Source organism: Sinohyriopsis cumingii, chromosome 6 (assembly GCF_028554795.1).
Source record: "Sinohyriopsis cumingii isolate HCF-2022 chromosome 6, ASM2855479v2, whole genome shotgun sequence".
Lineage (NCBI taxonomy): Eukaryota > Metazoa > Mollusca > Bivalvia > Unionida > Unionidae > Sinohyriopsis > Sinohyriopsis cumingii.
The window spans coordinates 48,778,452-48,801,337 of NC_142966.1; the positions used below are offsets into that span (position 1 = coordinate 48,778,452).

The 22,886-nt window shown below is 36.1% G+C and overlaps 1 protein-coding gene across 1 annotated transcript in view; it reads right to left on the reverse strand.

Annotated features, from left to right (window-relative positions):
- Positions 1-22,886, reverse strand: part of LOC149796891 (uncharacterized) — a 217,130-nt gene that overhangs the window by 31,842 nt on the left and 162,402 nt on the right. The window contains exons 14-17 of the mRNA XM_089961541.1: positions 16,287-16,385; positions 13,000-13,135; positions 8,583-8,773; positions 5,663-6,323 (exon numbers count right to left, since the gene is read on the reverse strand). Of these exons, the coding sequence (XP_089817667.1) occupies positions 5,663-6,323; positions 8,583-8,773; positions 13,000-13,135; positions 16,287-16,385 (1,087 nt within the window). The remainder of the gene's footprint in view (positions 1-5,662; positions 6,324-8,582; positions 8,774-12,999; positions 13,136-16,286; positions 16,386-22,886) is intronic.

The window sequence follows — 22,886 nt, forward strand, 5'->3', positions numbered from 1 at the left end:
GAATGTTGCTAAACTATCAGTTTATTTAACTATTTATGATGTTGAATTTAATTATAAAGATTTACTGTTTATTTTCTTAAATTGAATGAAGTATGAACCAAAAATAAAAGCTGTGCAAATTTTTTTTTATGATCCATTTGCACAGCAACTTTTGGGTGAATACTTTACCATATTAAATTTACACTTAATTACTGAAACGTGCCACGGTAAATGATAAAACAATTAAAAATTAAGGTGCGCTTGTGTGTGTTTTCTGAGTACAGTCATTGCACAATCAACACCCGAATCTCTCACTTGCCTGGATGCTAAATGACAATTTATAATTCAGAAACTGTTTGTAGTTACACCCTTAGTGTATAATTGAACTCATCTGAGACCTTGATGATACAAGTTTACATACCGAATCAATCAAATAGATTCAGATTAAAGAGACGATAATAAAAATGACAGACATTTTATTGCATTTTTAAATGTACCAAAAATGTGTTATTCACACACTGACGAGCTTAAGATGTAATTAGAAGAAATAAAGTATAATGATTATGCAAAAATTCTAATGGTTGGCATTTATACAATGGGAATATTAAGATGCCCATGCACTCTATCATTTTCCAATTCCAACATCCTTTATTTAAGAGGCCATTATCACTATATTTATATCTTATCTAGCATTTCTTTCCTTCAAGATGCTGACATGTTTGTCAATATTGTGCAGAAAATGTGATGTTCCATCTCCACTCAAGTAGACTAAGTCATGATAGAATTATTCTCTTTGACATCACTATCAGCAAAAGAAATGTACCAGTCCAAAACTAACCAAATAGGTCTTTGATAATTGCTGTCAAGGGTCAATCATCAATATCACATGATGTCTACATCATGGGGCAATCCCGAACATCACATGATGTATATAGATCATGGGGTAATCCTGAATGTCACAAGATGTTGATATCATGGGGCAATCCTGAACATCACATGATGTACATACAGCATGGGGTAATCCTGAACATCACATGATGTCCACATCACAGAGCAATCCTGATCATCACATGATGTCCATATCATGGGGCAATCCTGACCATCACATGATGTACATACAGCATGGGGTAATCCTGAACATCACATGATGTCCACATCACAGAGCAATCCTGAACATCACACGATGTCCATATCATGGGGCAATCCTGAACATCACATGATGTACATACAGCATGGGGTAATCCTGAACATCACATGATGTCCACATCATAGGGCAATCCTGAACATCACATGATATCCATATCATGGGGCAATTCTGCACATCACATGATGTACATACAGCATGGGGTAATCCTGAACATCACATGATGTACATACAGCATGGGGTAATCCTGAACATCACATGATGTCCACATCACAGAGCAATCCTGAACATCACATGATGTCCATATCATGGGGCAATCCTGAACATCACATGATGTACATACAGCATGGGGTAATCCTGAACATCACATGATGTCCACATCACAGAGCAATCCTGAACATCACATGATGTCCATATCATGGGGCAATCCTGAACATCACATGATGTACATACAGCATGGGGCAATCCTGAACATCACATGATGTCCACATCACAGGGCAATCCTGAACATCACATGATGTCCACATCACAGGGCAACCCTGAACATCACATGATGTGCATACAGCATGGGGTAATCCTGAACATCACATGATGTCCACATCATAGGGCAACCCTGAACATGACATGATGTACATACAGCATGGGGCAACCCTGAACATCACATGATGTCTACATCACAGTGCAATCCTGAACATCACACATGTAAATAAAAAATTCAAAAGTCTATAAAAGCCCAGGCTACAGTCATGTTCTCTCACTTGAACAATTGTCCTTTATGGAGACAGATTCTTGGTTTGAATCCCCTTTAGGATGGAGTATCCATTTTCTGTCCTCGTCTTCCTTTTGACTTCCCTCAGCTGACCTGAATAGGGTATTGTTAAGTACACCGCTCCTTCGATAACTCTCGCCCGGATAACTCGCGATCCCGCTTATAACGCGGTGTCCGTCTTGGCTCCCGATTTTTTCCAGAGAAAATGTATTTAAAATATCTTTAAAATATGCTGAACATGAAAAAATTACAATAAGAATTGATAAATTAAACCTTGATACATTGCTCGTTTTATCATCGAAAATGGTGATTAATGCCCGTAAAAATATAATCCATATTTTGAAATTTGCAAGTTCTAAAGAAGAATTAATTTCAGAGATCTCGAAAACGCTTAATTACGCGTATTTGGATGCCAATTTTTGATCTGGGAGGCATAAAATCACTGAGGCAGGAGTCCTCCGTACGCATGTAATAGGTGTGCGGGAAAATTCAAAGATTCAGCCACCTGCTTTGTGGGAAAATGTGTTGATCAGTTAACTGTGCTGATATTTACAATGACAGAATTCAGTGACTGAAAGACTCTTTGATGTACTGTTGCAATTTTATAAGAGTATATTAAAAAAAAAAAAAGAACATGATGCTAGGCGGCTAGTTCAAAGGCTTTGACTAGCGGCCGAGTGAGAAAATGTACTGATATTTAGTGATTGAATTCTGAGGCAGAAAGACCCAATTTTGAAATCCTAGCGAGACCTCTGCTTAAAGATATATATTATGTAAGTTTTTATGATAAATAGTTGTCAGTATACTGTAAATAAACAGTCTGGTGAAATAGCGATCAATGAAAACTTCTGGTAAATGCTAACAGGTGGCAACAGAGAATGAAATAAACACCAATTAAACGTCTTCCTGTGTGAATGTCACGTTCTAATCCTTTAATTCCGTTTCAGTGTAAACATTATAATCACAACATATTCTGTTCACTGAAAACATGAAAAGAGTCAATCGACTGTCACATCGAAACCCGTGAGTACTTCTGTGAGAACCTAATTACATGTACATGCCGGCTTTGTTTTGATCAACTACTTGGGGAAGTGTTTGTTGCATTAAAAAAAAATATTGATTACAAGAGACCTCGGGTGCTGGATTAAGTGTCTTGGAGCTGCCTTTGACGTAAAGCAAAACAGTAACAGGGACAACAACGATGATAGTGACTTCGAATGTTTCAGTGAAACTGATGTCATTAATGCCGAGGCTGTTTGGGAGAAATTCATACAGACTCATGGTCCAGAGATGGGCGTTTCTCTTGATGATATGGAGGAGTGGATTTGTGCTGACAATGACTGCCCCACAGCCGAATACGTCAGATGAAACTATAATTATTTCTATAGCGAACAAATCTGCAGCAGAAGACGATTCTAACTGGAGTAACACAAGTGTTGAAAGTGATGCAGATGCAGATTTTGCACCCCCCACCCCTCTGCACAGGAAGCAATCAGATATTTTGATATTGCCATAAGGTGGCTGGAGACCCAGAATATTGACTACGTAAAGCTCATGCAGTTGAGAAATCTGAGAGATTTTGCTCGGCGGCAGAGAAACCAAGGAGTAACACACACACAAAAAAAATAACAGATTTTTTTCAAAAAGTGAATTGATATTTGTCAAGCGTGGCACAAATGGCAAGTATTAACTTGTTCTAATTTACGTTGTTTTAAATTTGTAGACAATTAAATATGTTAGTACTGATTAACCCTTGTTTTTTTTTGTTTTCCATTTTACTTCTATCACATTCAAAAATATTTATCTATCTATCGTTCAATTGACACTGTTTCTCGAAAAGAGCGATCTTTTGCATATAAAAAAACGTCTAATTTGGATCAAAGAATAAAACTAGAATGTATCCAATTCAACATAAAAATTAGTGACGTAGTACACAATGTGTGAAGTGGTACACATGTTAAGCGAACGGAAACCACGTGGAATGATGTTTTCGATGATCGCCTCAATATACTGTAATTTATCCTGAAATTAATGTTGTCCTATGAGGAAATAATAAAGTACACCGTTATGAAGAGATATTTATTAACATTTAATCTCAGAACGATTATAAAGTGAGTATTCAACAGTATAATCTGTCTACCCCCCCACTTATTTCTCTGTTATGTCATCAATCACTTTATTGATTTTGGGCTTATTTTATAGGTCCCTCGATAACTCGCGCCTCACTTATAGTGCGGTCGATGTTTCTGGACCCCGATGTGAGCGAGTTATCGAGGGGGTGGTGTATTAATACTAGTCTATTCTTCCAGCAAGTGGTGGTGGCCAATCATCAGCAGCATCATTTGGTGGAAGCTGGATATTGTCAGAAGCACCATATGTAGCTGCCCTCTAAATTGCTGGAGCAAGTTCTGTTTGTCTTTGGGAATTTACTTGCCCTGGCAGTGTTTTAATTTGAAACTGGACTTCCATAATCAGTTCTCTTGAATAACATCTTTCATATAACACAACAGTATATTCCCATTCTTTCTGAATAAATGGGCTTGGGGAAATCAAACTGCACTTCTGGTACAGTCCTACCAACATATACTGACAAGCAGCCTATGATCCGAAAATGAAAAGTCCTGGGCCCATAAAAAAAGTTTTACTACCAAATTTGTCATTCTAAAAATAAAATGTACATGTCCTTTGTTTACATTGCCCAGCTGCCAGTTCTGACAAATACTTTGTCCTAATGTACAAAATACACAATTATTTGATGTCTGCTACCAGGTTTTAATGATGCCATTGCATTAACACAAAAGTATTTGTTTGGACCTCTAAAGCTGGCCTTTCATGGTGGCTTTAATAATGTTATGCACCCTTCATCAATGCAAACTGGCTACATTTTCAATAAAATTAATGTGCTATTCATCAAGGAAAATCAGCACCTAACATTAACAAAAGCAATGGAACCTGATTAATTGTTTCAGTTTCCAAAGTTATTGGTGACTGGAACCACAGGAGTCCGATGTTTTATCAATAAAATATGATGACAATTTGTGACAACATGAAATAACTTCATCAGTGCTATAAAATATACATCATTACTACAGATAAGTTATTTCATGTTAAAATATGACCAGACAAGATTTAATTAAGGTTGGTCTTCATTTAGTGCTACTTAAGCTTAGTAATACATTAGAGTATTTTTGTTGATCATTTGGTTGCATCATTTTTTACCAATTTAAATCTGTGTTTTCATTTTTTCCAATATCACTATGCTTGATTTTCTTTATTTCAATATACTGTTTGAGTTTAAAAATACATCCATTGTATCTGAATTGATCAGTTAATTTTATTTATTCACAAAAGTAAACACTTTTGCAAGACAATCTGCCTACTCCGATGGTATTCTACACAATGAACTCACTATCTCGAAAGGCAGCTTTCACTGTAAATATTGACATACATGCACTTCAATGTATTCTGTTAATCATTTCACACTTTGTGCTTTTATAGTACATGTACTTAAGCATTTGTTACTATACGTATTTACTGATAAATCAAGTCTAACTGCAAACTGCACAGCAAACAATATAAAAAATATAGGGCTTTTAAACACTCTATAATCTTAACAATAGCATGCTGCAATTGAAGCTGATTAGTGACAATTCTGTTTGGCTTTACACAGATGAGATAAAACTTATATATTTATATGTGTTTTGGAAAAAAGTGAAACATACATATGAAACTAAGTGCATTCAGTGTTCAGTTAATAGGTTAGTACTTACTTAGATCAAGGTGGAGTTCAGTGTTCAGTGGAAGGCTACCTGCAATAGGACTATCTGTTGGAGTTCCTAGACTATCTGTGTCATCGCTCTCGGCTTCGAGTGATATTGATCTCATCACATCAGGATTTTTCATGACTTGGGCAGAGACCTGCCTGTCATTGTCTGCACCCACCCCACTGTCTGTATCAGAATTGTTCTCTCCACTGTCGACTTTCTTTGCAGTCTCTTTCTCATTAATTACCGACTCATTCAGAATAATTTGAGAACCTGGCAGTACACGGTTATCCATTTGAGATTGCCATGTGGCTGCAGATGGAAAGCCTGACTCTTCTGAGAACGTCCTTGATTCCTCTGAACTGTGAGACACTGCTGAAGAAGAACTGGCTATTGAATCAGTCTCCTGTTCTGACACCATCTTAGAATTCCTGTTGTGATGATCACTAGTTACTGTTATCACAGTTTTCATTGGCAATGCTGGAGAATATCCACCAGGAAGAGTCCCATTTGATAATAATGCCGGATGTGTTCCTGGGGGAGTAATGATGGTTCCATTTGATAATAATGCCGGATTTGTTCCTGGGGGAGTAATGATGGTTCCATTTGATAATAATGCCTGATTTGTTTTGTTTTTAACTGCTTTTGTTTCTTTTACATTTGTACTCTGAAATGAAGCAACAGAAGTAATATAAATATAAATTTATGAATCTATGAGTATCCTTAGTCTGAAACAAACTATAGTCTCTATGGTAGATGCATTTATGTCAGTAATTAGCATCACACATGTCAGTGTGAAGTTAAAAGCATTCTATTAACTTGCTTATCCACAGGGAACTGTTCAATGACAGTGTTGTTTGGTTGGGTACAGTGCCAAAGCCAAATGCAAGGGAACTATATTTCACCAGACAAGGAAGATGGTAAATCACCTGATGTCATAAAATAGTGGCACATGTAATTCAAATCTCAACTTTCTTGTGCTGCACAAGATCAACAGCAAATTTATAGTTTTGTACCTGGACATAAAATGCACAGTAACATTGTTTTCTACTCTGCATGTATATGACTGAATACAACTCTCCCTCAATAACTTGTGCACAGGGGGATCTTTCCAGTGTTTTTCCAGGTTCTTCCTCCATCATTTATACTGGCCACCATGTATAACCTATCCAGTGCTGAAAAATGGCGTTACACCCTACAACAACAACAACTAATGAAGTTGTTCACTTTTCTGTATAAATTACCTTATTTTCAAGATAACCTATGAAATATTACAAAGATTACACCAAGAGGTCTCAAGAGACATGCGTACCTGAGAAAACAATGTGTATTATGTCACTGATTTTTTTCATGTGAATGATATATTCAAGTGTTATTGTTGATCCACAACAAAACAAGATGACTGTCCTTTTTTCAAAACCAGATATTTATTTCATGAAACAACAGGTTTCAATGTCAAAACTCAAATTGTTCTATTAGTAAAATAATAATGCTGTGAATTAATTTAAAAAATAGTGAAATTTTTGCTAATCCCTGAGCTATGCTCTGAATGCCAATTTGGACATTTTTTGTTCACTATAAACTTTGGAATTTGTTTCTCCATTATGAAATATATCTGTAAAACTAAGCATTTCATGCACTAAGTACTCTTTCGCTTGCTATCCTTGATGACCTTGGTGAATTAATAAGATGAATTACTGATTAATGTTAGATTATTTATGTTACTTACCTAATAATATTTATAACAGTGTTTGATTGGTCAACTGAAACGAGTTGACATGACACACTAACATGACCACTAGCTCTTATGTGGGTAGGATTTGCAGGCTTAACCTTTTTTATTCCACCACCTTTATTGGATTTTATAAAAAGTCATAATTAACATGATATAAGGCAGGTCTACTTTTAATTGATTGCAACAATACAGCAAACACTCGTGCAAATCACAGATCAAAACACTTGATCAGGTTTCCACAGAGAACAAATTGACACTTTTCATGTTTGAATACATACCATATTTATGATGATTATACTGAAACCAAATGAAAAGATTGAACTAGAACATGAATTTCTTTTGACAAATCCAGTTCATGATGGCTGATGTTTACTGTCTGCATCCAAACACACTTCCATGAGGATGGTGCGGAGGCATCCAAATGTTTGTATGCAAATCAGGTAGAGTCCACTTATGTATCCATGAGATTGGGGTAGAATCATCCAAAGTGCTTACATGAGGTAACAGATTCAAGTGCTACCACCAGTAGGCATTACTGACATTTTCATGGTCAAAATTTCATGAAATATTTGTAAACACAGTCTGTGTTGAGAATTTTACCACAACAATTTACCAAACTATACAAATTGTTATTAAAACTGGTGAATTTCATGATGTTGATTCAAATTTCTAGGCACTAACTACTGTGTTTAACAATAAAATGACCATTTTCAAGTCCAACCAATAGTGGCCAATTTGTCTGGTATTTTCTAGAGCAAAAAAAAAAAGGGATGTACACCTGGCTCTGCATTTTAGGCAGGCTTGCAAGTTACACTATTTATTCACTTATATGATTAGTCCAACTGCAAACTGCACAGACCCGATTTGCCATCAGATAACGTACTGACCGATCTCAGTCTGTGCAGTTTGTTAGGAATAATCAGTAGAACAAACATGGAAACCTAATCTGCAGGCACATTATGCTACGACAGATCAGAATCTTTATTGTTTGCAGTTTGACTTTTAAGCAAGTATATGCATCAGTTATAGAATGTGAGGTGACTTCGTTAGGAAGTATATTATACAGGCAACAACTTTATTTCTCTCAATCTTTAAAAAATGTTTGCCTGTAGTAACTAATAACTATAATCAGAACTAAATAATGATTGAGTTTATCTTTTTCAACCTTTATTAAATAGATTTACTCTTTACCTTAATTCCAAGATCTTGTTTAATTCTGGCTATATATTCCTCATTCTCTTCATAAGCTGGGGGACCTCGTGCTATATCTACAACTCTCTCAAACTCTGAAGTCTCTCCATTTTCAATTGCCATGGAGACAATGTCATCTGGATAGCTCCATGGGGCTGTCAGCACTCTATGCTTGCTGTGGTATGGTGGAACTGAAATAATTAAAGTTACCATTTCTCAGAGCTTTCTCTTTATATCTTTACATTAACACTTGAAGCATGCATTTTTGTTCAGTAAATTGAAAACAACACTTTTCACGCTGAACTTCAAATAGAATTATAACGTTGTGGCTGAATTGTGATCATATGTAACAGACTGAATATTGATGATGTCTTAAAATTGTAATATTTGACAAAGCAGTCAGGAAAATATCTGCATTTATCAGCAAAATCTCTGACTCATCTATGATCGTGAGCATCTCTATCATGTGGCCTTGACAGAAAGGGACTTGCTGTATAAGGCAATAATGTTCAGGCTCTTTTAGCATGATGATGATGATGATAATGATGGTAATGATGATGATGGTAACTATTGTGTTCTTATTTCAGTCATTGTTGCCTTCTCTGTTCTTCTGATGGTCCATGATGGAGCTCTTGAGTCATATTTAAAATCATCAGCACAATTGTTGTCTTACACTAGACTAAATCATTCCAATGCAAAGATTAAGTACAATTAAGGTTATTTGCAGCTGGATTTTCAGATTGGAGCCACTTAAACTGAGCACCAAGAATACATCATTAGATGTCTTCTGGTGAAAACACAATGTTGATATGGCATTCGATCTAGAAATACTGATACAATTTTCAAGATGGCCACTGTGGTAGCCATATTGGATATCAGATCAGCAAACATTTTATTCAAGACCTGCTATGGTGGTGCTATAAGGTTTCGCATTTTGCATAGGGTTAGGATTTTAAAGAAAAAGAATTTCCCCGGCTTTCCTCACTGGTTATACTGGCTATTTAAAAAAAGACCTTGTATATCTTAGGTATAATGCAAAGAACCTTTAATTCCCTTTATTTTGGTGTATGATTGATGGGTGTACTATGGGTTATAGAGTATACAGCTTGGCCTTACTTCAAATGTGCACATTTCAAAAAAGTGCTAGCTCTACTTGGTCATTTTCACTTCCTGAACTTCAGAGGTCAATTGTATAAAAAAGAGCCAATAACTTTTTTTACATTTTATATATTTGGTAATTCATTCATTGCACTTTCAGAAGCTGGTATTGTCTAGTCTGGCAAAATTAATTTTCCCTATTTTAATAGCTGCTATGTATAGTGTACTGTAGACTAATTCAGACTGATTTTTTAACACAAGGGATCAGTCATTTTAAGTAGAAGTGTGCTTAAATCATGTAAAATTTCCAAAAGTACAATATCCAAAAGAAATATCATGCACATTACGTTAATGTAGCATAGAGGTATGCCAACATTCTCTCCACTGTGCATGTTTTAAATGCGAACTACTTCACCTTACATACGTCACTCTCTCAAAAGTACATATTATCTGGTGAGCGCCACCTATACACCACAAGGAATCTTCGGGTGAAGACCCTTTGCTGATTTGACTCTTCATTATGAAGGAATAGCAATAACATGATTTTCAAGATGGTTGATGTGGCCTGGTTGTCAGATTGGCACCATTTTCATTTATGACTAAGCAGACATCACAAGAAGTCTTTTATTGAAAACCTCATGTTCATTTGTCCTTCCGTTGATGTTCAGTGTAAATAAAGATATTTTGAACATATATATATGGGCAGTCCTGATGGCACCATTTTAATTTAGGACCACATCAAAACTAGTCTTCCAGTGATATCAAGATTTTCAAGATGGCTGCTGTGGCATCCATATATGAAGTCATGGAGCAATATTTTCATTTAGGATCAACTAGACATCGTAACAAGACTTTTAGTGAAAGTCCCAAGTTGATATGACCAACCAGTTAGGATGAGTAACAATAACATTGTCAAGATGGCCACTGTAGCCATCAAGACTCAAGTCCCAGACATGCCAACCCTAACAAGACCATCCCAGGAAGACAGTTGTATGATGTGTTTCCCATGTCCCAGACATGAACAACCCTAACCAGACCTTCTCAGGAAGACAGTTGCATGATGTGTTTCCCATGTCCCAGACATGCCAACCCTAACGAGACCTTCCCAGGAAGACAGATGCATGACTGTTTCCCAAGTCCCAGACCTGCCAACCCTAACCAGACCTTCTCAGGAAGACAGTTGTATGATGTGTTTCCCATGTCCCAGACATGAACAACCCTAACCAGACCTTCTCAGGAAGACAGTTGTATGATGTGTTTCCCATGTCCCAGACATGCCAACCCTAACGAGACCATCCCAGGAAGACAGATGCATGACTGTTTCCCAAGTCCCAGACCTGCCAACCCTAACCAGACCTTCTCAGGAAGACAGTTGTATGATGTGTTTCCCATGTCCCAGACATGCCAACCCTAACAAGACCTTCCCAGGAAGACAGATGCATGACTGTTTCCCAAGTCCCAGACCTGCCAACCCTAAAAAGATCTTCTCAGGAAGGCAGCTGAAATTTGTAGCAAGATGTAACAAAATAGCATGTACTGCTATTGTCAATACTATAGGAAACTTGTATTTAACAACTTTAAAAGTGTGATTTAAGACATGCATTTAACAACTTCAAAAGTGTGTGTAAATACTGATGCATTTAACAACTTCAAAAATGAGTGATGCATCTAACAACTTCAAAAATGTATTTAAGACATGCATTTAACAACTTCAAAAGTGTGATTTTAGATGACTGATACATCTAACAACTTCAAAAGTGCATTTAAGACTGATGCATTTAACAACTTCAAAAGTGCATTTAAGACTGATGCATTTAACAACTTCAAAAATGTATTTAAGACATGCATTTAACAACTTCAAAAGTGTGATTTTAGATGACTGATACATCTAACAACTTCAAAAGTGTATTTAATACTGATGCATTTAACAACTTCAAAAGTGTATTTAATACTGATGCATTTAACAACTTCAAAAATGTGATTTAACTTTGATGCATCTAACAACTTCAAAAATGTGATTTAAGATTGATGCATTTAACAACTTCAAAAGTATTATTAAGACTGATGCAGCTAACAACTTCAAAAGAGTATTTAATACTGATGCATTTAGCAACTTCAAAAGTGTATTTTAAGACTGATGAGGCAGAAGATTATGTTCAACTAAAAAGTTTGTAATGTACACAAGCTTTAAACACCTCCAGTACAATTTCAGAAACTGCAGTTCCAAACTCAAAGGCTTCTCGCCTTCTTGCTATTTCTCCCAACTTGACCTAATGCATGGAGTTTGTTTTCCATGTTCAAGTGGCAATGGCAATTATCCATATGCCATGGGACATACTCAGGTCACTAATGTCCAATAAACATAATCAATCATCCATCTGCCATGGGGCATACTCAAATCAGTAATCTCCAATAAACATAATTAATCATCGATCTACCAAGGGACAATATGTTGTTCATGAATTTCAAGGATGGTAACTTTAAGGTACTGTGTGTTGTTTATGCTTTTGTGTCATAAGCAGAGCCTACAAGGCCTACAGTATGTTTATGAGAAGAAACAAAATAAAATCACCAAATAAATTAAACTGATGATGACAAAACAATAGGGACTCTGAGTGGCCAAGTGGTCTAAAGCGCTCTCCGTTATGGATCACTGCCATCTCACCTCTGTCTGCGTGGGTTCGAGTCTTGGATTCGGCCAATGTTGGTATGTGAGAAAGCTTGCCAGTAGCTTCTTGTGGGTTGGTGGTTTTTTCCGAGGCTTTCCCGGGTTGCTCCTCCACCTTTAGGAACCATGACATAAAAGATGAACCTGCATTCAGAAGTCACATGTGTACAAAGATCAGTTGGGCCTTTTCCCAAAGTGAACTGAGTATTTGGCTTTCCAAGAGGTGTTCTCTCACAGCAGTGGTCTTTCAGGAGAGGCCTTACTGAAATAATGTTTAGTGATGTCTATTACCATAAAAGATTGGTATCAGGCTAGGATTTTTATTGGATGATTAGGAACTGGGCAAGGGGCCATAATTAAGGGGAGATAACAATTCCAGCAAAAAAAGGGGGGGCGGATAGCAGGAATTAATTGATTATCAGGAATTCTGCTTGATTATGAAAATACTCTGCATGACTTTAAAAATATCTTATTTTAGAATTGGAAACCATTTCACTGGGTCTAAGACTTATTTCAGTCCTGAAGGAGCCCTCAGAAGATTCATCCAAACTGATGGTCCTTTATATTTACAAATGTATGTGCATAATATAAAAGCATCAATTGTGATAATGAAAAGTGAAAACAATATTTCATCCAAACAGCTGTGCTTACTTTCTGGATCTTCGCTCTGTTTGCTGGCATTTCTCTCCACCAATTTCTTGTTGGGGTCCACATAGAGCCTACAGTACCCCTCCACCAGGCTCACAAAATTCATAGCATCTTCCTTAAGCAAACCCAGGTTCAATACCTGGAAATGACAGTGCATTCATTTAAAGATGAAGCTTTAATATTGCTAACAATATAAAAATTCCACACAAAAAAAATTTAAACCTGTATTCACATGCAGACACATATTACACAATAAGATGTATTCAATGCTGGAAATACGAATAAATTAAGAAAATATTTACATTTATACAATGATCAAAAGAGCTTGTACACTTACTAAATATTCAATGAAATAAATGATTTATAAAGCAGGGTGAATGATATATCTTTCCTTTACAAGCTAAAAAAAAGAAGTTATTTCTGGCAAAATATTACTTGTATGGAGCAATCACCTTTTTTCTACAGGATCCATGCTAATAAATCTCATGAGCTAATTAATACTCCCATTTGACCTTACTAATCTCATCTGCGCATGTGTTTGTCTGTATGTTTTAGTTAGGGTCCATTCTAGGGAGCAATTCAGATAAAACTATCCAGGGTCCATTCAAGGAGTAATTCAGATAAAACAAGCCAGAGACAATTCTAGTGAATAATTCAGATAAAACTAGCCTGTTATTCCCACCCAAAGAAGCAGAGAATGCAAAGCTGACTTCATCTTTCTGTATTAATCTTGTTGCATTAATTCTTCATCCATTCTCCTATATCAGGCTATTGAAAGCTTTCATATTCTAAGGACAATATCAATTTGTATGTCTTTATCAGTATAATGAGCAATGTAATGTAGTTGAAACGCTGTATTTTGTGCTTCTGATAAAATCTTTCTGTTAGATGAATTAATTATTTATGTCTGCAGTTATATTTTAATCCAGGAAATTCCTGCTGAAAATTCACAAAAAAGCTTGAAGATGTAAGCGAATCTGCTGCCTAGTCCAGAGCAAACTATTTCTCTATGGATGTTTTATTTTCGTCAGGTCAAAGTAGGATTTGCACCATGATATCTGTCACTCAATTTTGACAGCAACCTTTTTTTTTTAACTTGCCTTTTGAAATAACAAGTCACATAACAATTTTACCAACTTAAGAACACTTGAAATGTTTTCATAAAGTTTCACAAGCATTTTTATGTTGTTCTTGTTGTAGGGTTTAATGCCATTTTTGAGCACACGATAGGCTATACATGGCGGCCAGTATTAATAGTGGAGGAAGAACCCGGGAAAACCCCATAAAGAACCACCGACCCATGAGAAGCTACTGGCAAGCTTTCTCACATATCCACATTAGCCGAATCCAACGAGACTCGAAACCACGCAGACAGAGATGAGATGGCAGTGATCCGCAACAGAGAGTACTTTAGACCACTCAGGGCACCACCACAAGCATTTTTATTTTTTTTTATTTTTTTTATTTGACTCAAAGGTTAAGTAAAACAACTGTTCTAAGCATCTGGCATGGACCTTGTTAAGGTATGGTTCATCATTTTTTAGTAGAAATCATCTTCATGCTTTCTAGAAAAACTACTTTACCAAATTACAAGAGTCTCTTGAATAGACTGATGCTCACCTGGCCAAAAAGAATTTCCATAAATCCAAGATAATGTCTTCTTTTTCAATGCTGAGTACTGAAATCATCTGATATTCTTGACAAATATAATAAGTCTTTTCATGAAGATTACATGCTGATAGAACCATTTGATCAATACAGCAAGAGCTTAAAGATGGATGTGAGGTGGCCATATTGGATGTCATCTTGGCACCACTTTTATTTAAGACCAACCAGACATCATAAGAAGCCCTTAATTCAAAATTCCCATGTAGGAAAAACAATGTTTTCAAGATGGCCCTGACAGTGGCAATAATGAATTGTCAAGACAGCTGTAATGGCATATCAGGTCGTTATGATATGCATTATGGACCATATAGACAGCCATAAAAAAGTCTTTTTATTGAAACTCCAGCATCAATACTACCACCAGTCACATGGAGAACCAATAAGATTTTTAATAATGGCTACCATGGGATGTCAGATAGGCACCATTTTCATTTAACATCAAAAGAAGTCATATAACAAAGACTCCATATCAATATGACTAACAATAAAGAGCTGTGGTGACAAGACATGGTCATACTGGATATCTGTAGCAAACTAGTTTCATTTAGGTCCAATTAGAATGCATCTGTCCATAAACATTTTGTGGCAATCCTCTGAGTAGCTAATAAGAAGTAGTGACTAACAATCATGTGCCAATGAATCACAGACAAAAGACCGTTGTGCCAATGAATCACAGACAAAGGTCCGCTGTGCCAATGAATCACAGACAAAAGACCATTGTGCCAATGAATCACAGACAAATGACCGCTGTGCCAATGAATCACAGACAAAAGACTGTTGTGCCAATGAATCACAAAGAAAAGACTGTTGCATAAGCTTTTTCTGGTCTATAAGCAGTAGAGTTGAACTTGACAAATACTAACCTTCAAAACAAAAGAGTTCTGTTATTTTGATTAAGAAAATGAATTTCATATTCAGTAAGAAGTATAATTGTTAGCAACAATTCCAGTACAAATAGACACCATCTTTACAAGTCAATGAGTATAAATTGCTGTAAGCATTGTGGCTATATTTCATAAATATTTTCATTGACATAAGGGGTGACTTAGTGAAATATAACAGTGCCAGTTTTACAGGTAATGCCTTCCAGAATATGATGGACAGTGACTTACAAATATGGATGATTCAGACAGGAATTTCCAAATATGTTAATACTGGCTATCAATTATACTTCTAGTTGAAACTGAAATAAATTTACCTACTAAAAATAACTTTTGTATATTTATCATCTGCAGTTATCTTTTTGAATCGGGTGAATTATTTTTGTCCATCAACTGGAAAGATATACCAAACTGACTGTGCTGAATATTATTAGAAACAAATCTGGGCTTCCCTATGTATGAGACAAGTAAGAATTATATAAATTTATTCTCACCAGTGATCATTTAAGCACAACTATACTTGTTACCAAAAAGACTGTGGATCCTGCCCTTGTTGTAATCAAATAATTGGTTCATGGATCAATTTTCATCATTTATTTCTGTTAATAATTTCAAAATATTACAATGGAAAATTATGTAGAAAAAATATCAGAAGAGTGACTCTATCAAGAGTCTGTAATTAACATGAACACATTTGAGTTTTCATATAATATTGTGAAAAATGTGAAACAAAAAACAAACCTTGTCTCCCTTAATGGTGACCTCCACTCTAGTCATGTTATCTTTCTCTTTCATGATTTTCAAACATTCAATCTCATTAAAATCTGCAAACATTGATAGCTGAAAGATAAGAAGAAATTTTTGTCATCTAACTTTATACATTGTAAATTCAAGGGCAAAATATGTCAATGTGACCAACTTTTTATGCAGTAAAAGGGCATTTACAGAATGTAGTCCTCTAACCAAGTTGTATAATCTTATAAAGTAAAGTATCCAAGAAATCAGGTTAAATTCAGAAGCGAAAATCAGTGATGTTTGAATGTAGGACACTGTGACCTACATTTGGAGAGGCATTCATTAAAAGATAATATCCATGTACGGGCGGAAGTTTTTTTCTTGATCCCTGTGTCCTGGACTTTTTAATCAAATTTAATGCTGATTTTTGTCCTGTGGCACCCATGTCCCAATATTTCATTGAGGTAATACAAAACATGCAATACAGTTTATAATCTGTGCAGTACTTGGTCACACTGGTAAGTTTATTTTCCTGTTAGATCCCACTGTTTTATTTCTCATTTCAACCGACAGCTTCATCGAAATGATTCAAATTACATGTACATAACATAATTTAAGAAAGACTGAACCTGATAGACATTTTCTTGTGTGTTTGTGTGTGCATGAATGCATGCACGCGTGTGTGTGTGCATGTATGCATGCATGCATGTGTGTGTGTGTGTAAAAATAGCTAGGTCCAAAGGTTAAAAACAAACTTAACAATACTTATCTTCATCAATGGCATACAAAGCAATTCTGATCCCCTCATCTAAAGTATGAGGCCCCTCCCATTAATGGGAATTTTGGGCATCCACTGGGCCTACTCCCCATCCCCATCCCCTTTACAACACCACTGAATAATATTATTGTTTCCTCTGGCAAATGTATAATATTTCATTTAATTTACCCATTAACTTAATGGCCAGAAAGATCACAAGATTTACGTACTCGCACTTCTAACATTCTCTCTAACATTAGAAAAATAACTGATGTTGGCAAAAGAGTATAACAGAATAAAGGTTAATCCTGGATATTACAAGACCAAAATGCATGTATGTGTATTTTCTTATTTTACATGCAGATGCTGACAATAAATGCACAAAGACATTTTAATGCATTTCAAGAATGCAAATTAATTATTATATTATCAAGTCCAAAGCTGTCACTACATAGATCCAGCTGTTGGAGTTGAAGATGAAAATATTCGCTAAACAGAAGCCATACATTGCATACTGTGACCTACATTTGGAAATGGGCTGTCTGTAAGTATGAGTAGGTAAGTATGACCCTGTACAGGTAGCTATTGATTCAGTATGGGTATTGTACAGAGTTTAAATCTTGTTTTCTGTTTAACAATTGGCAATTCATGATTTATGCATGAAAGATGAATACTGTCACAAGTTTCATATAAAATAACATACACAAAACTTGTAGTTTCATACAAAACCTCTGTCCATTCAATAAAAAAGACACCTACCCACTTAATGAAACAGACAAAAATCTTTTTACCCATTTCATGAAATGATATCTATTTCATGAAGGTACAATTTCTCAAACTTTCTGTAGTATAGTTATATGCAGCAAAACTAAAGATGCATAGAAACCATTTTGATTTGGTAAATCAGAGTGACTTTTACCTTTTGATTCCCAAGATCTTCTATCTACAAAGCTTAGTGTTGTTGTTGTCATTGTTGTGGGGTTTAACGCCATTTCTCAGCACAAGATTGGCTATACATGGTGGCCATACATGGTGGTCAGTATTAATGGTGGAGGAAGAACCAGGGGAAACCCCCTGGAAAGAACCACCCACAAGGCAGATATACTAAACAGTACAATTATGTAAGATAATTGTTTCAGCTGTTCCATTTCCATTAAACTAATTGAGAAATAGGACTTTTGCCTAGTTTTTGATACACATCAAGTAGAAGGATAACTCTTTGATTAGAATCCACCATACTTGATAGAACAGATACAACTTTACTCCCTCTTTAAACATAAATTTAATTGGAACAACCCATGATATTATATTAGGAATAATTGGAACAACCCATGATATTATATTAGGAATATTTGAAACAACCCATGATATTATATTAGGAATATTAGAAAAACATGCTTCTGGAGAACACTGTCTCACCTACCAAACATGCTATAATGTATACCCCTGTATACGACTAAAAACACAAACATTAAGGTTGAAACTGGCAGTGTCAAGGTCAGTAATGAAAAACCATGAGGATATTCCAAGGCTAGTCCTGATTAATGATGGTACAATGTCTTACCTATGCTTCTCAAAAATAAAAAAATTGATGCAATGGACAATGAGTAAAACATCTCTGAATGAATAAAAAACAATAGCCTGCTCCCATCTAAATGAGAAATAGGTTATTAGAAAAAGTAATTTACTACAAAACTATAAATCAACTATGTGACTTTGAAAGGTGTGAACTTCTTGGAGAAGCAGTAACTGTTAAAAACACATCCATCTGACTCACACAGATAAAGACTGCCACATTAACAAATCAACACAAAGTTAGGAAAAAGAGGCCAAGATGGGTCCGAGATTGATGCCATGCTTAAAATCTGCCGAACAGCAAAATGCAAAAGTAGCTGGCAAAGAAATCTTAGCCAAAAGTATGCTTTTTGCAGACATTTCAAATGCAGTTGACTATGTTATGAAAACAAAACTTTCAAGGTTTCTTTTTGTCTTTGTCCCTATTTGATGGTATATCAACATCACTTGTTCAATATTGCAAGGTTTTTGTGCCAGGATGGTGTCTGTCAGAGTTGGTCAAATTATGTTGAATTCTTTTTGTTAAATAAAGTCTTGTCAATGTTTTCATTTTTAGTAATGGCAGTGACATCTGATGTCAGATCAGCAATACTGGTATAAATCTTAAAGGAGTTAAAGTTATAATGGTTTCTGTAAATTTTGTCTAATTCTGCCAGGTAGTTTTTTAGAAAAACTTGTTACGGTTCTTTGTCTGTTATTGGTAACGGTAGCCATCTTCAATGATGGCTCAGCATCATTTGCATGAACTTAACAGCCTCCATATCAGGAAGTCATTTTAAGGATTTTCTATTTTGGGAAATGGCAGCTTCATCTTATAGTGAATTGGCATCATGTATACAGATTTAACAGCCTCCATATCAGGAGGTCATTTTAAGGATTTTCTATTTTGGGAAATGGCAGCTTCATCTTATAATGAACTGGCATCATCATTATAAACTGGTTTAAGGATTTTCTATTTTCAGAAATGTCAGCCATTGTTCTGTCATGTTTGGTTTAAATTCATAACAGGATGATGCGTGTCAGATCTGGTTATGCACAGTTTCCAAGAAAATGTTGCCAAAAGTTAAAAAACTTTTTGTTAGCAACAACATCCACATAATGATAGTGGACTGCCATTTCAGTTTAAGAATGATTTATTTAGTGGACTGACATCATTTCAGTTTATGAATGGTTTTTTTGTGGACTAACATCATTTCAGTTTATGAATGGTTTATTAGTGGACTAACATCATTTCAGTTTATGAATGGTTTATTAGTGGACTGACATCACTTCAGTTTATGAATAGTTAATTAGTGGACTGACATCACTTCAGTTTATGAATGGTTAATTAGTGGACTGACATCATTTCAGTTTATGAATGGTTTATTAGTGGACTGACATCACTTCAGTTTATGAATGGTTTATTAGTGGACTGACATCACTTCAATTTATGAATGGTTTACACTGGTCAACAGTGAAATCATTACTGACTTGAAAAGGCCCTAATCTGTAGTATTTTGGTGTGCCGAACACGAATATAACCGTGAAAAATTTGTATTGGCTCTCGTTTTGAAGATATTCATATACCTCATTTTCTATGTTTCACTGTGTAAATTTCTCCAGTAGGACTGCAGCAACATCCGGAATAATGATGTAACATTGCATAATACCATCATGCTCACATCATCCACAGTTGATTGCATCATTTTCTGATGCAATGCAATACTAATGCCATGCGGCTGCTGAAGTAAGTTGACGTCAGCAGTGTACTATACATGTGTAGGCCTATTATACTAATGCCAGGCGGCTGCTGAAGCTGACGTAAGCAGTGTACTATATAAAGCCCAATCAGATAGGTTCAGCATTTAAAATATTTTAGACGTTGTGCGAGACAGTTCAAGCTACTGTTACATAAAACTTATTATTTTATCCATTTACGTACAATAAAGAACAGTAATGCCTCGAAAGTGTGTTAATACCGCGGACAATTTTTGCTATATTTGTGGGGAAGTGACATTTGCCAACCAGAAGAAAAGTATCAATTCTCAAGTGAAGAAGGCATATCATCTTTACTTCGGATGCAAGGTTGGTGACCAAGACAAGCCTTGGGCTCCGCATATATGCTGTGCTACATGTACAACACAGCTTTCACAGTGGTTGAATTGCAAAAGGTCATCAATGCCGTTTGCAGTCCCAATGGTGTGGAGAGAGCCAAGCAACCACCTAAATGACTGTTACTTCTGCTTGGTTCCTCCTCTTTCCGGCGGAATAACGAAGCGAAAGAAGTCGAGAATAGTCTACCCAAACATTCCGTCTGCATTGAGACCAGTTCCACATGGTGAAGGACTTCCTTTTCCAGAACCTCCAGCAGAATATTCTCTTGATTCATCTGACGAAGACAAAGGTGAGTCGACCTGTTCTTCTCCTGGTCCATCAGCATGCAGTGATCCAGATTTTCACTGTGGTGCATCATCAATCCCACACAGAATAACACAGGAAGAACTAAATGACCTGATTCGTGATTTGGACTTATCAAAGAACAAGGCAGAATTGCTAGGATCAAGACTCCAACAATGGAATCTTCTAGAAGAAGATGTCACAATTACTGCATATCGAAAGCGCCACCAGCAATTGGAGCCTTTCTTCAGAAAGGAAAGTAATCTGATATTCTGTTCCGATATTGAGGGCCTCATGAATGCTTTAAAAATCACTCATGACCCACAAGAATGGAGACTATTTGTGGACTCTTCGAAACTGAGTCTCAAGGCTGTGCTTTTGCACAATGGAAACATTCTTCCATCTATTCCAGTAGCGTATGCTGTCCACATGAAAGAGACATACGATAACTTAGGGCAGCTACTGAATTCCATTGAGTATAACAAGTACAGCTGGCACCTCTGTGGTGATTTGAAGGTAGTTGCCCTTTTAATGGGACTGCAGCAAGGATATACAAAATACATGTGTTTCTTATGCGAGTGGGATAGCTGAGCAAGGGAAATGCACTACATGAGGAAGGAATGGACTCACAGGCAGAATGTAGCCATTGGAGAGAAGAATATCCAACACCCAGCTCTGGTTGAGGCTCAGAAAATCTTGCTACCACCCCTTCACATCAAACTAGGTTTGATGAAGAACTTCGTGAAAGCCATTGACCGGACTTTGCCAGCATTCCGATACCTGCATGAAAAATTCCCTCGACTCAGCGAAGCAAAGATTAAAGAGGGAGTTTTTGTGGGTCCTCAGATTCGAGAGCTTTTCAAAGATGACCGGTTCAACAACTTGCTGGAAGGTGACGCGAAACAAGCATGGAATGCTTCTCGCCTAGTTTCTACAAACTTCCTCGGAAATGTTAGGGCAGAAAACTATAAGGAACTAGTAGAAGACATGTTGATGAAGTATAAGAAACTTGGCTGCAATATGTCTCTAAAGATTCACTTCCTTCATTCCCATTTGGATTTCTTTCCTAGCAACTATGGTATTGTTAGTGATGAACACGGCGAACGTTTTCATCAAGATATCGCAACAATGGAACAAAGATACCAGGGAAAATGGTCCACTACAATGCTGGCTGACTACTGCTGGACACTCCTCAGAGATGCTCCCGAACAGCTGTACAAGAGACAGGCGAAGAAATCTAAGATGTAGTCAATGACTTGATTTTTTATAGGTAGGCTATTACAGTTGACCTTTTACTATTGGAATGCATTTCGTTATGTAAACATTAATTTCTTGCAGATTACAAAAAAACTAGAGCCAATTTTGCAATTTGACTGTCATATTCGTGTTCAGCACATAAAAATTGATAAGAATTGACTAATTTTATTTCAGTAACATGACTTTTGTAAAAATTTGTTGTCCAGTGTTATTAGTGGACAGACATCACTTCAGTTTATGAATTGTTTATTAGTGGACTGACATCACTTCAGTTTATGAATGGTTAATTAGTGGACTAACATCACTTCAGTTTATGAATGGTTTATTAGTGGACTGACATCACTTCAGTTTATGAATCGTTTATTAGTGGACTGACATCACTTCAGTTTATGAATCGTTTATTAGTGGACTGACATCACTTCAGTTTATGAATGGTTTATTAGTGGACTGACATCACTTCAGTTTATGAATGGTTTATTAGTGGACTGACATCACTTCAGTTTATGAATGGTTTATTAGTGGACTGACATCACTTCAGTTTATGAATGGTTTATTAGTGGACTGACATCACTTCAGTTTATGAATGGTTTATTAGTGGACTGACATCACTTCAATTTATGAATGGTTAATTAGTGGACTGA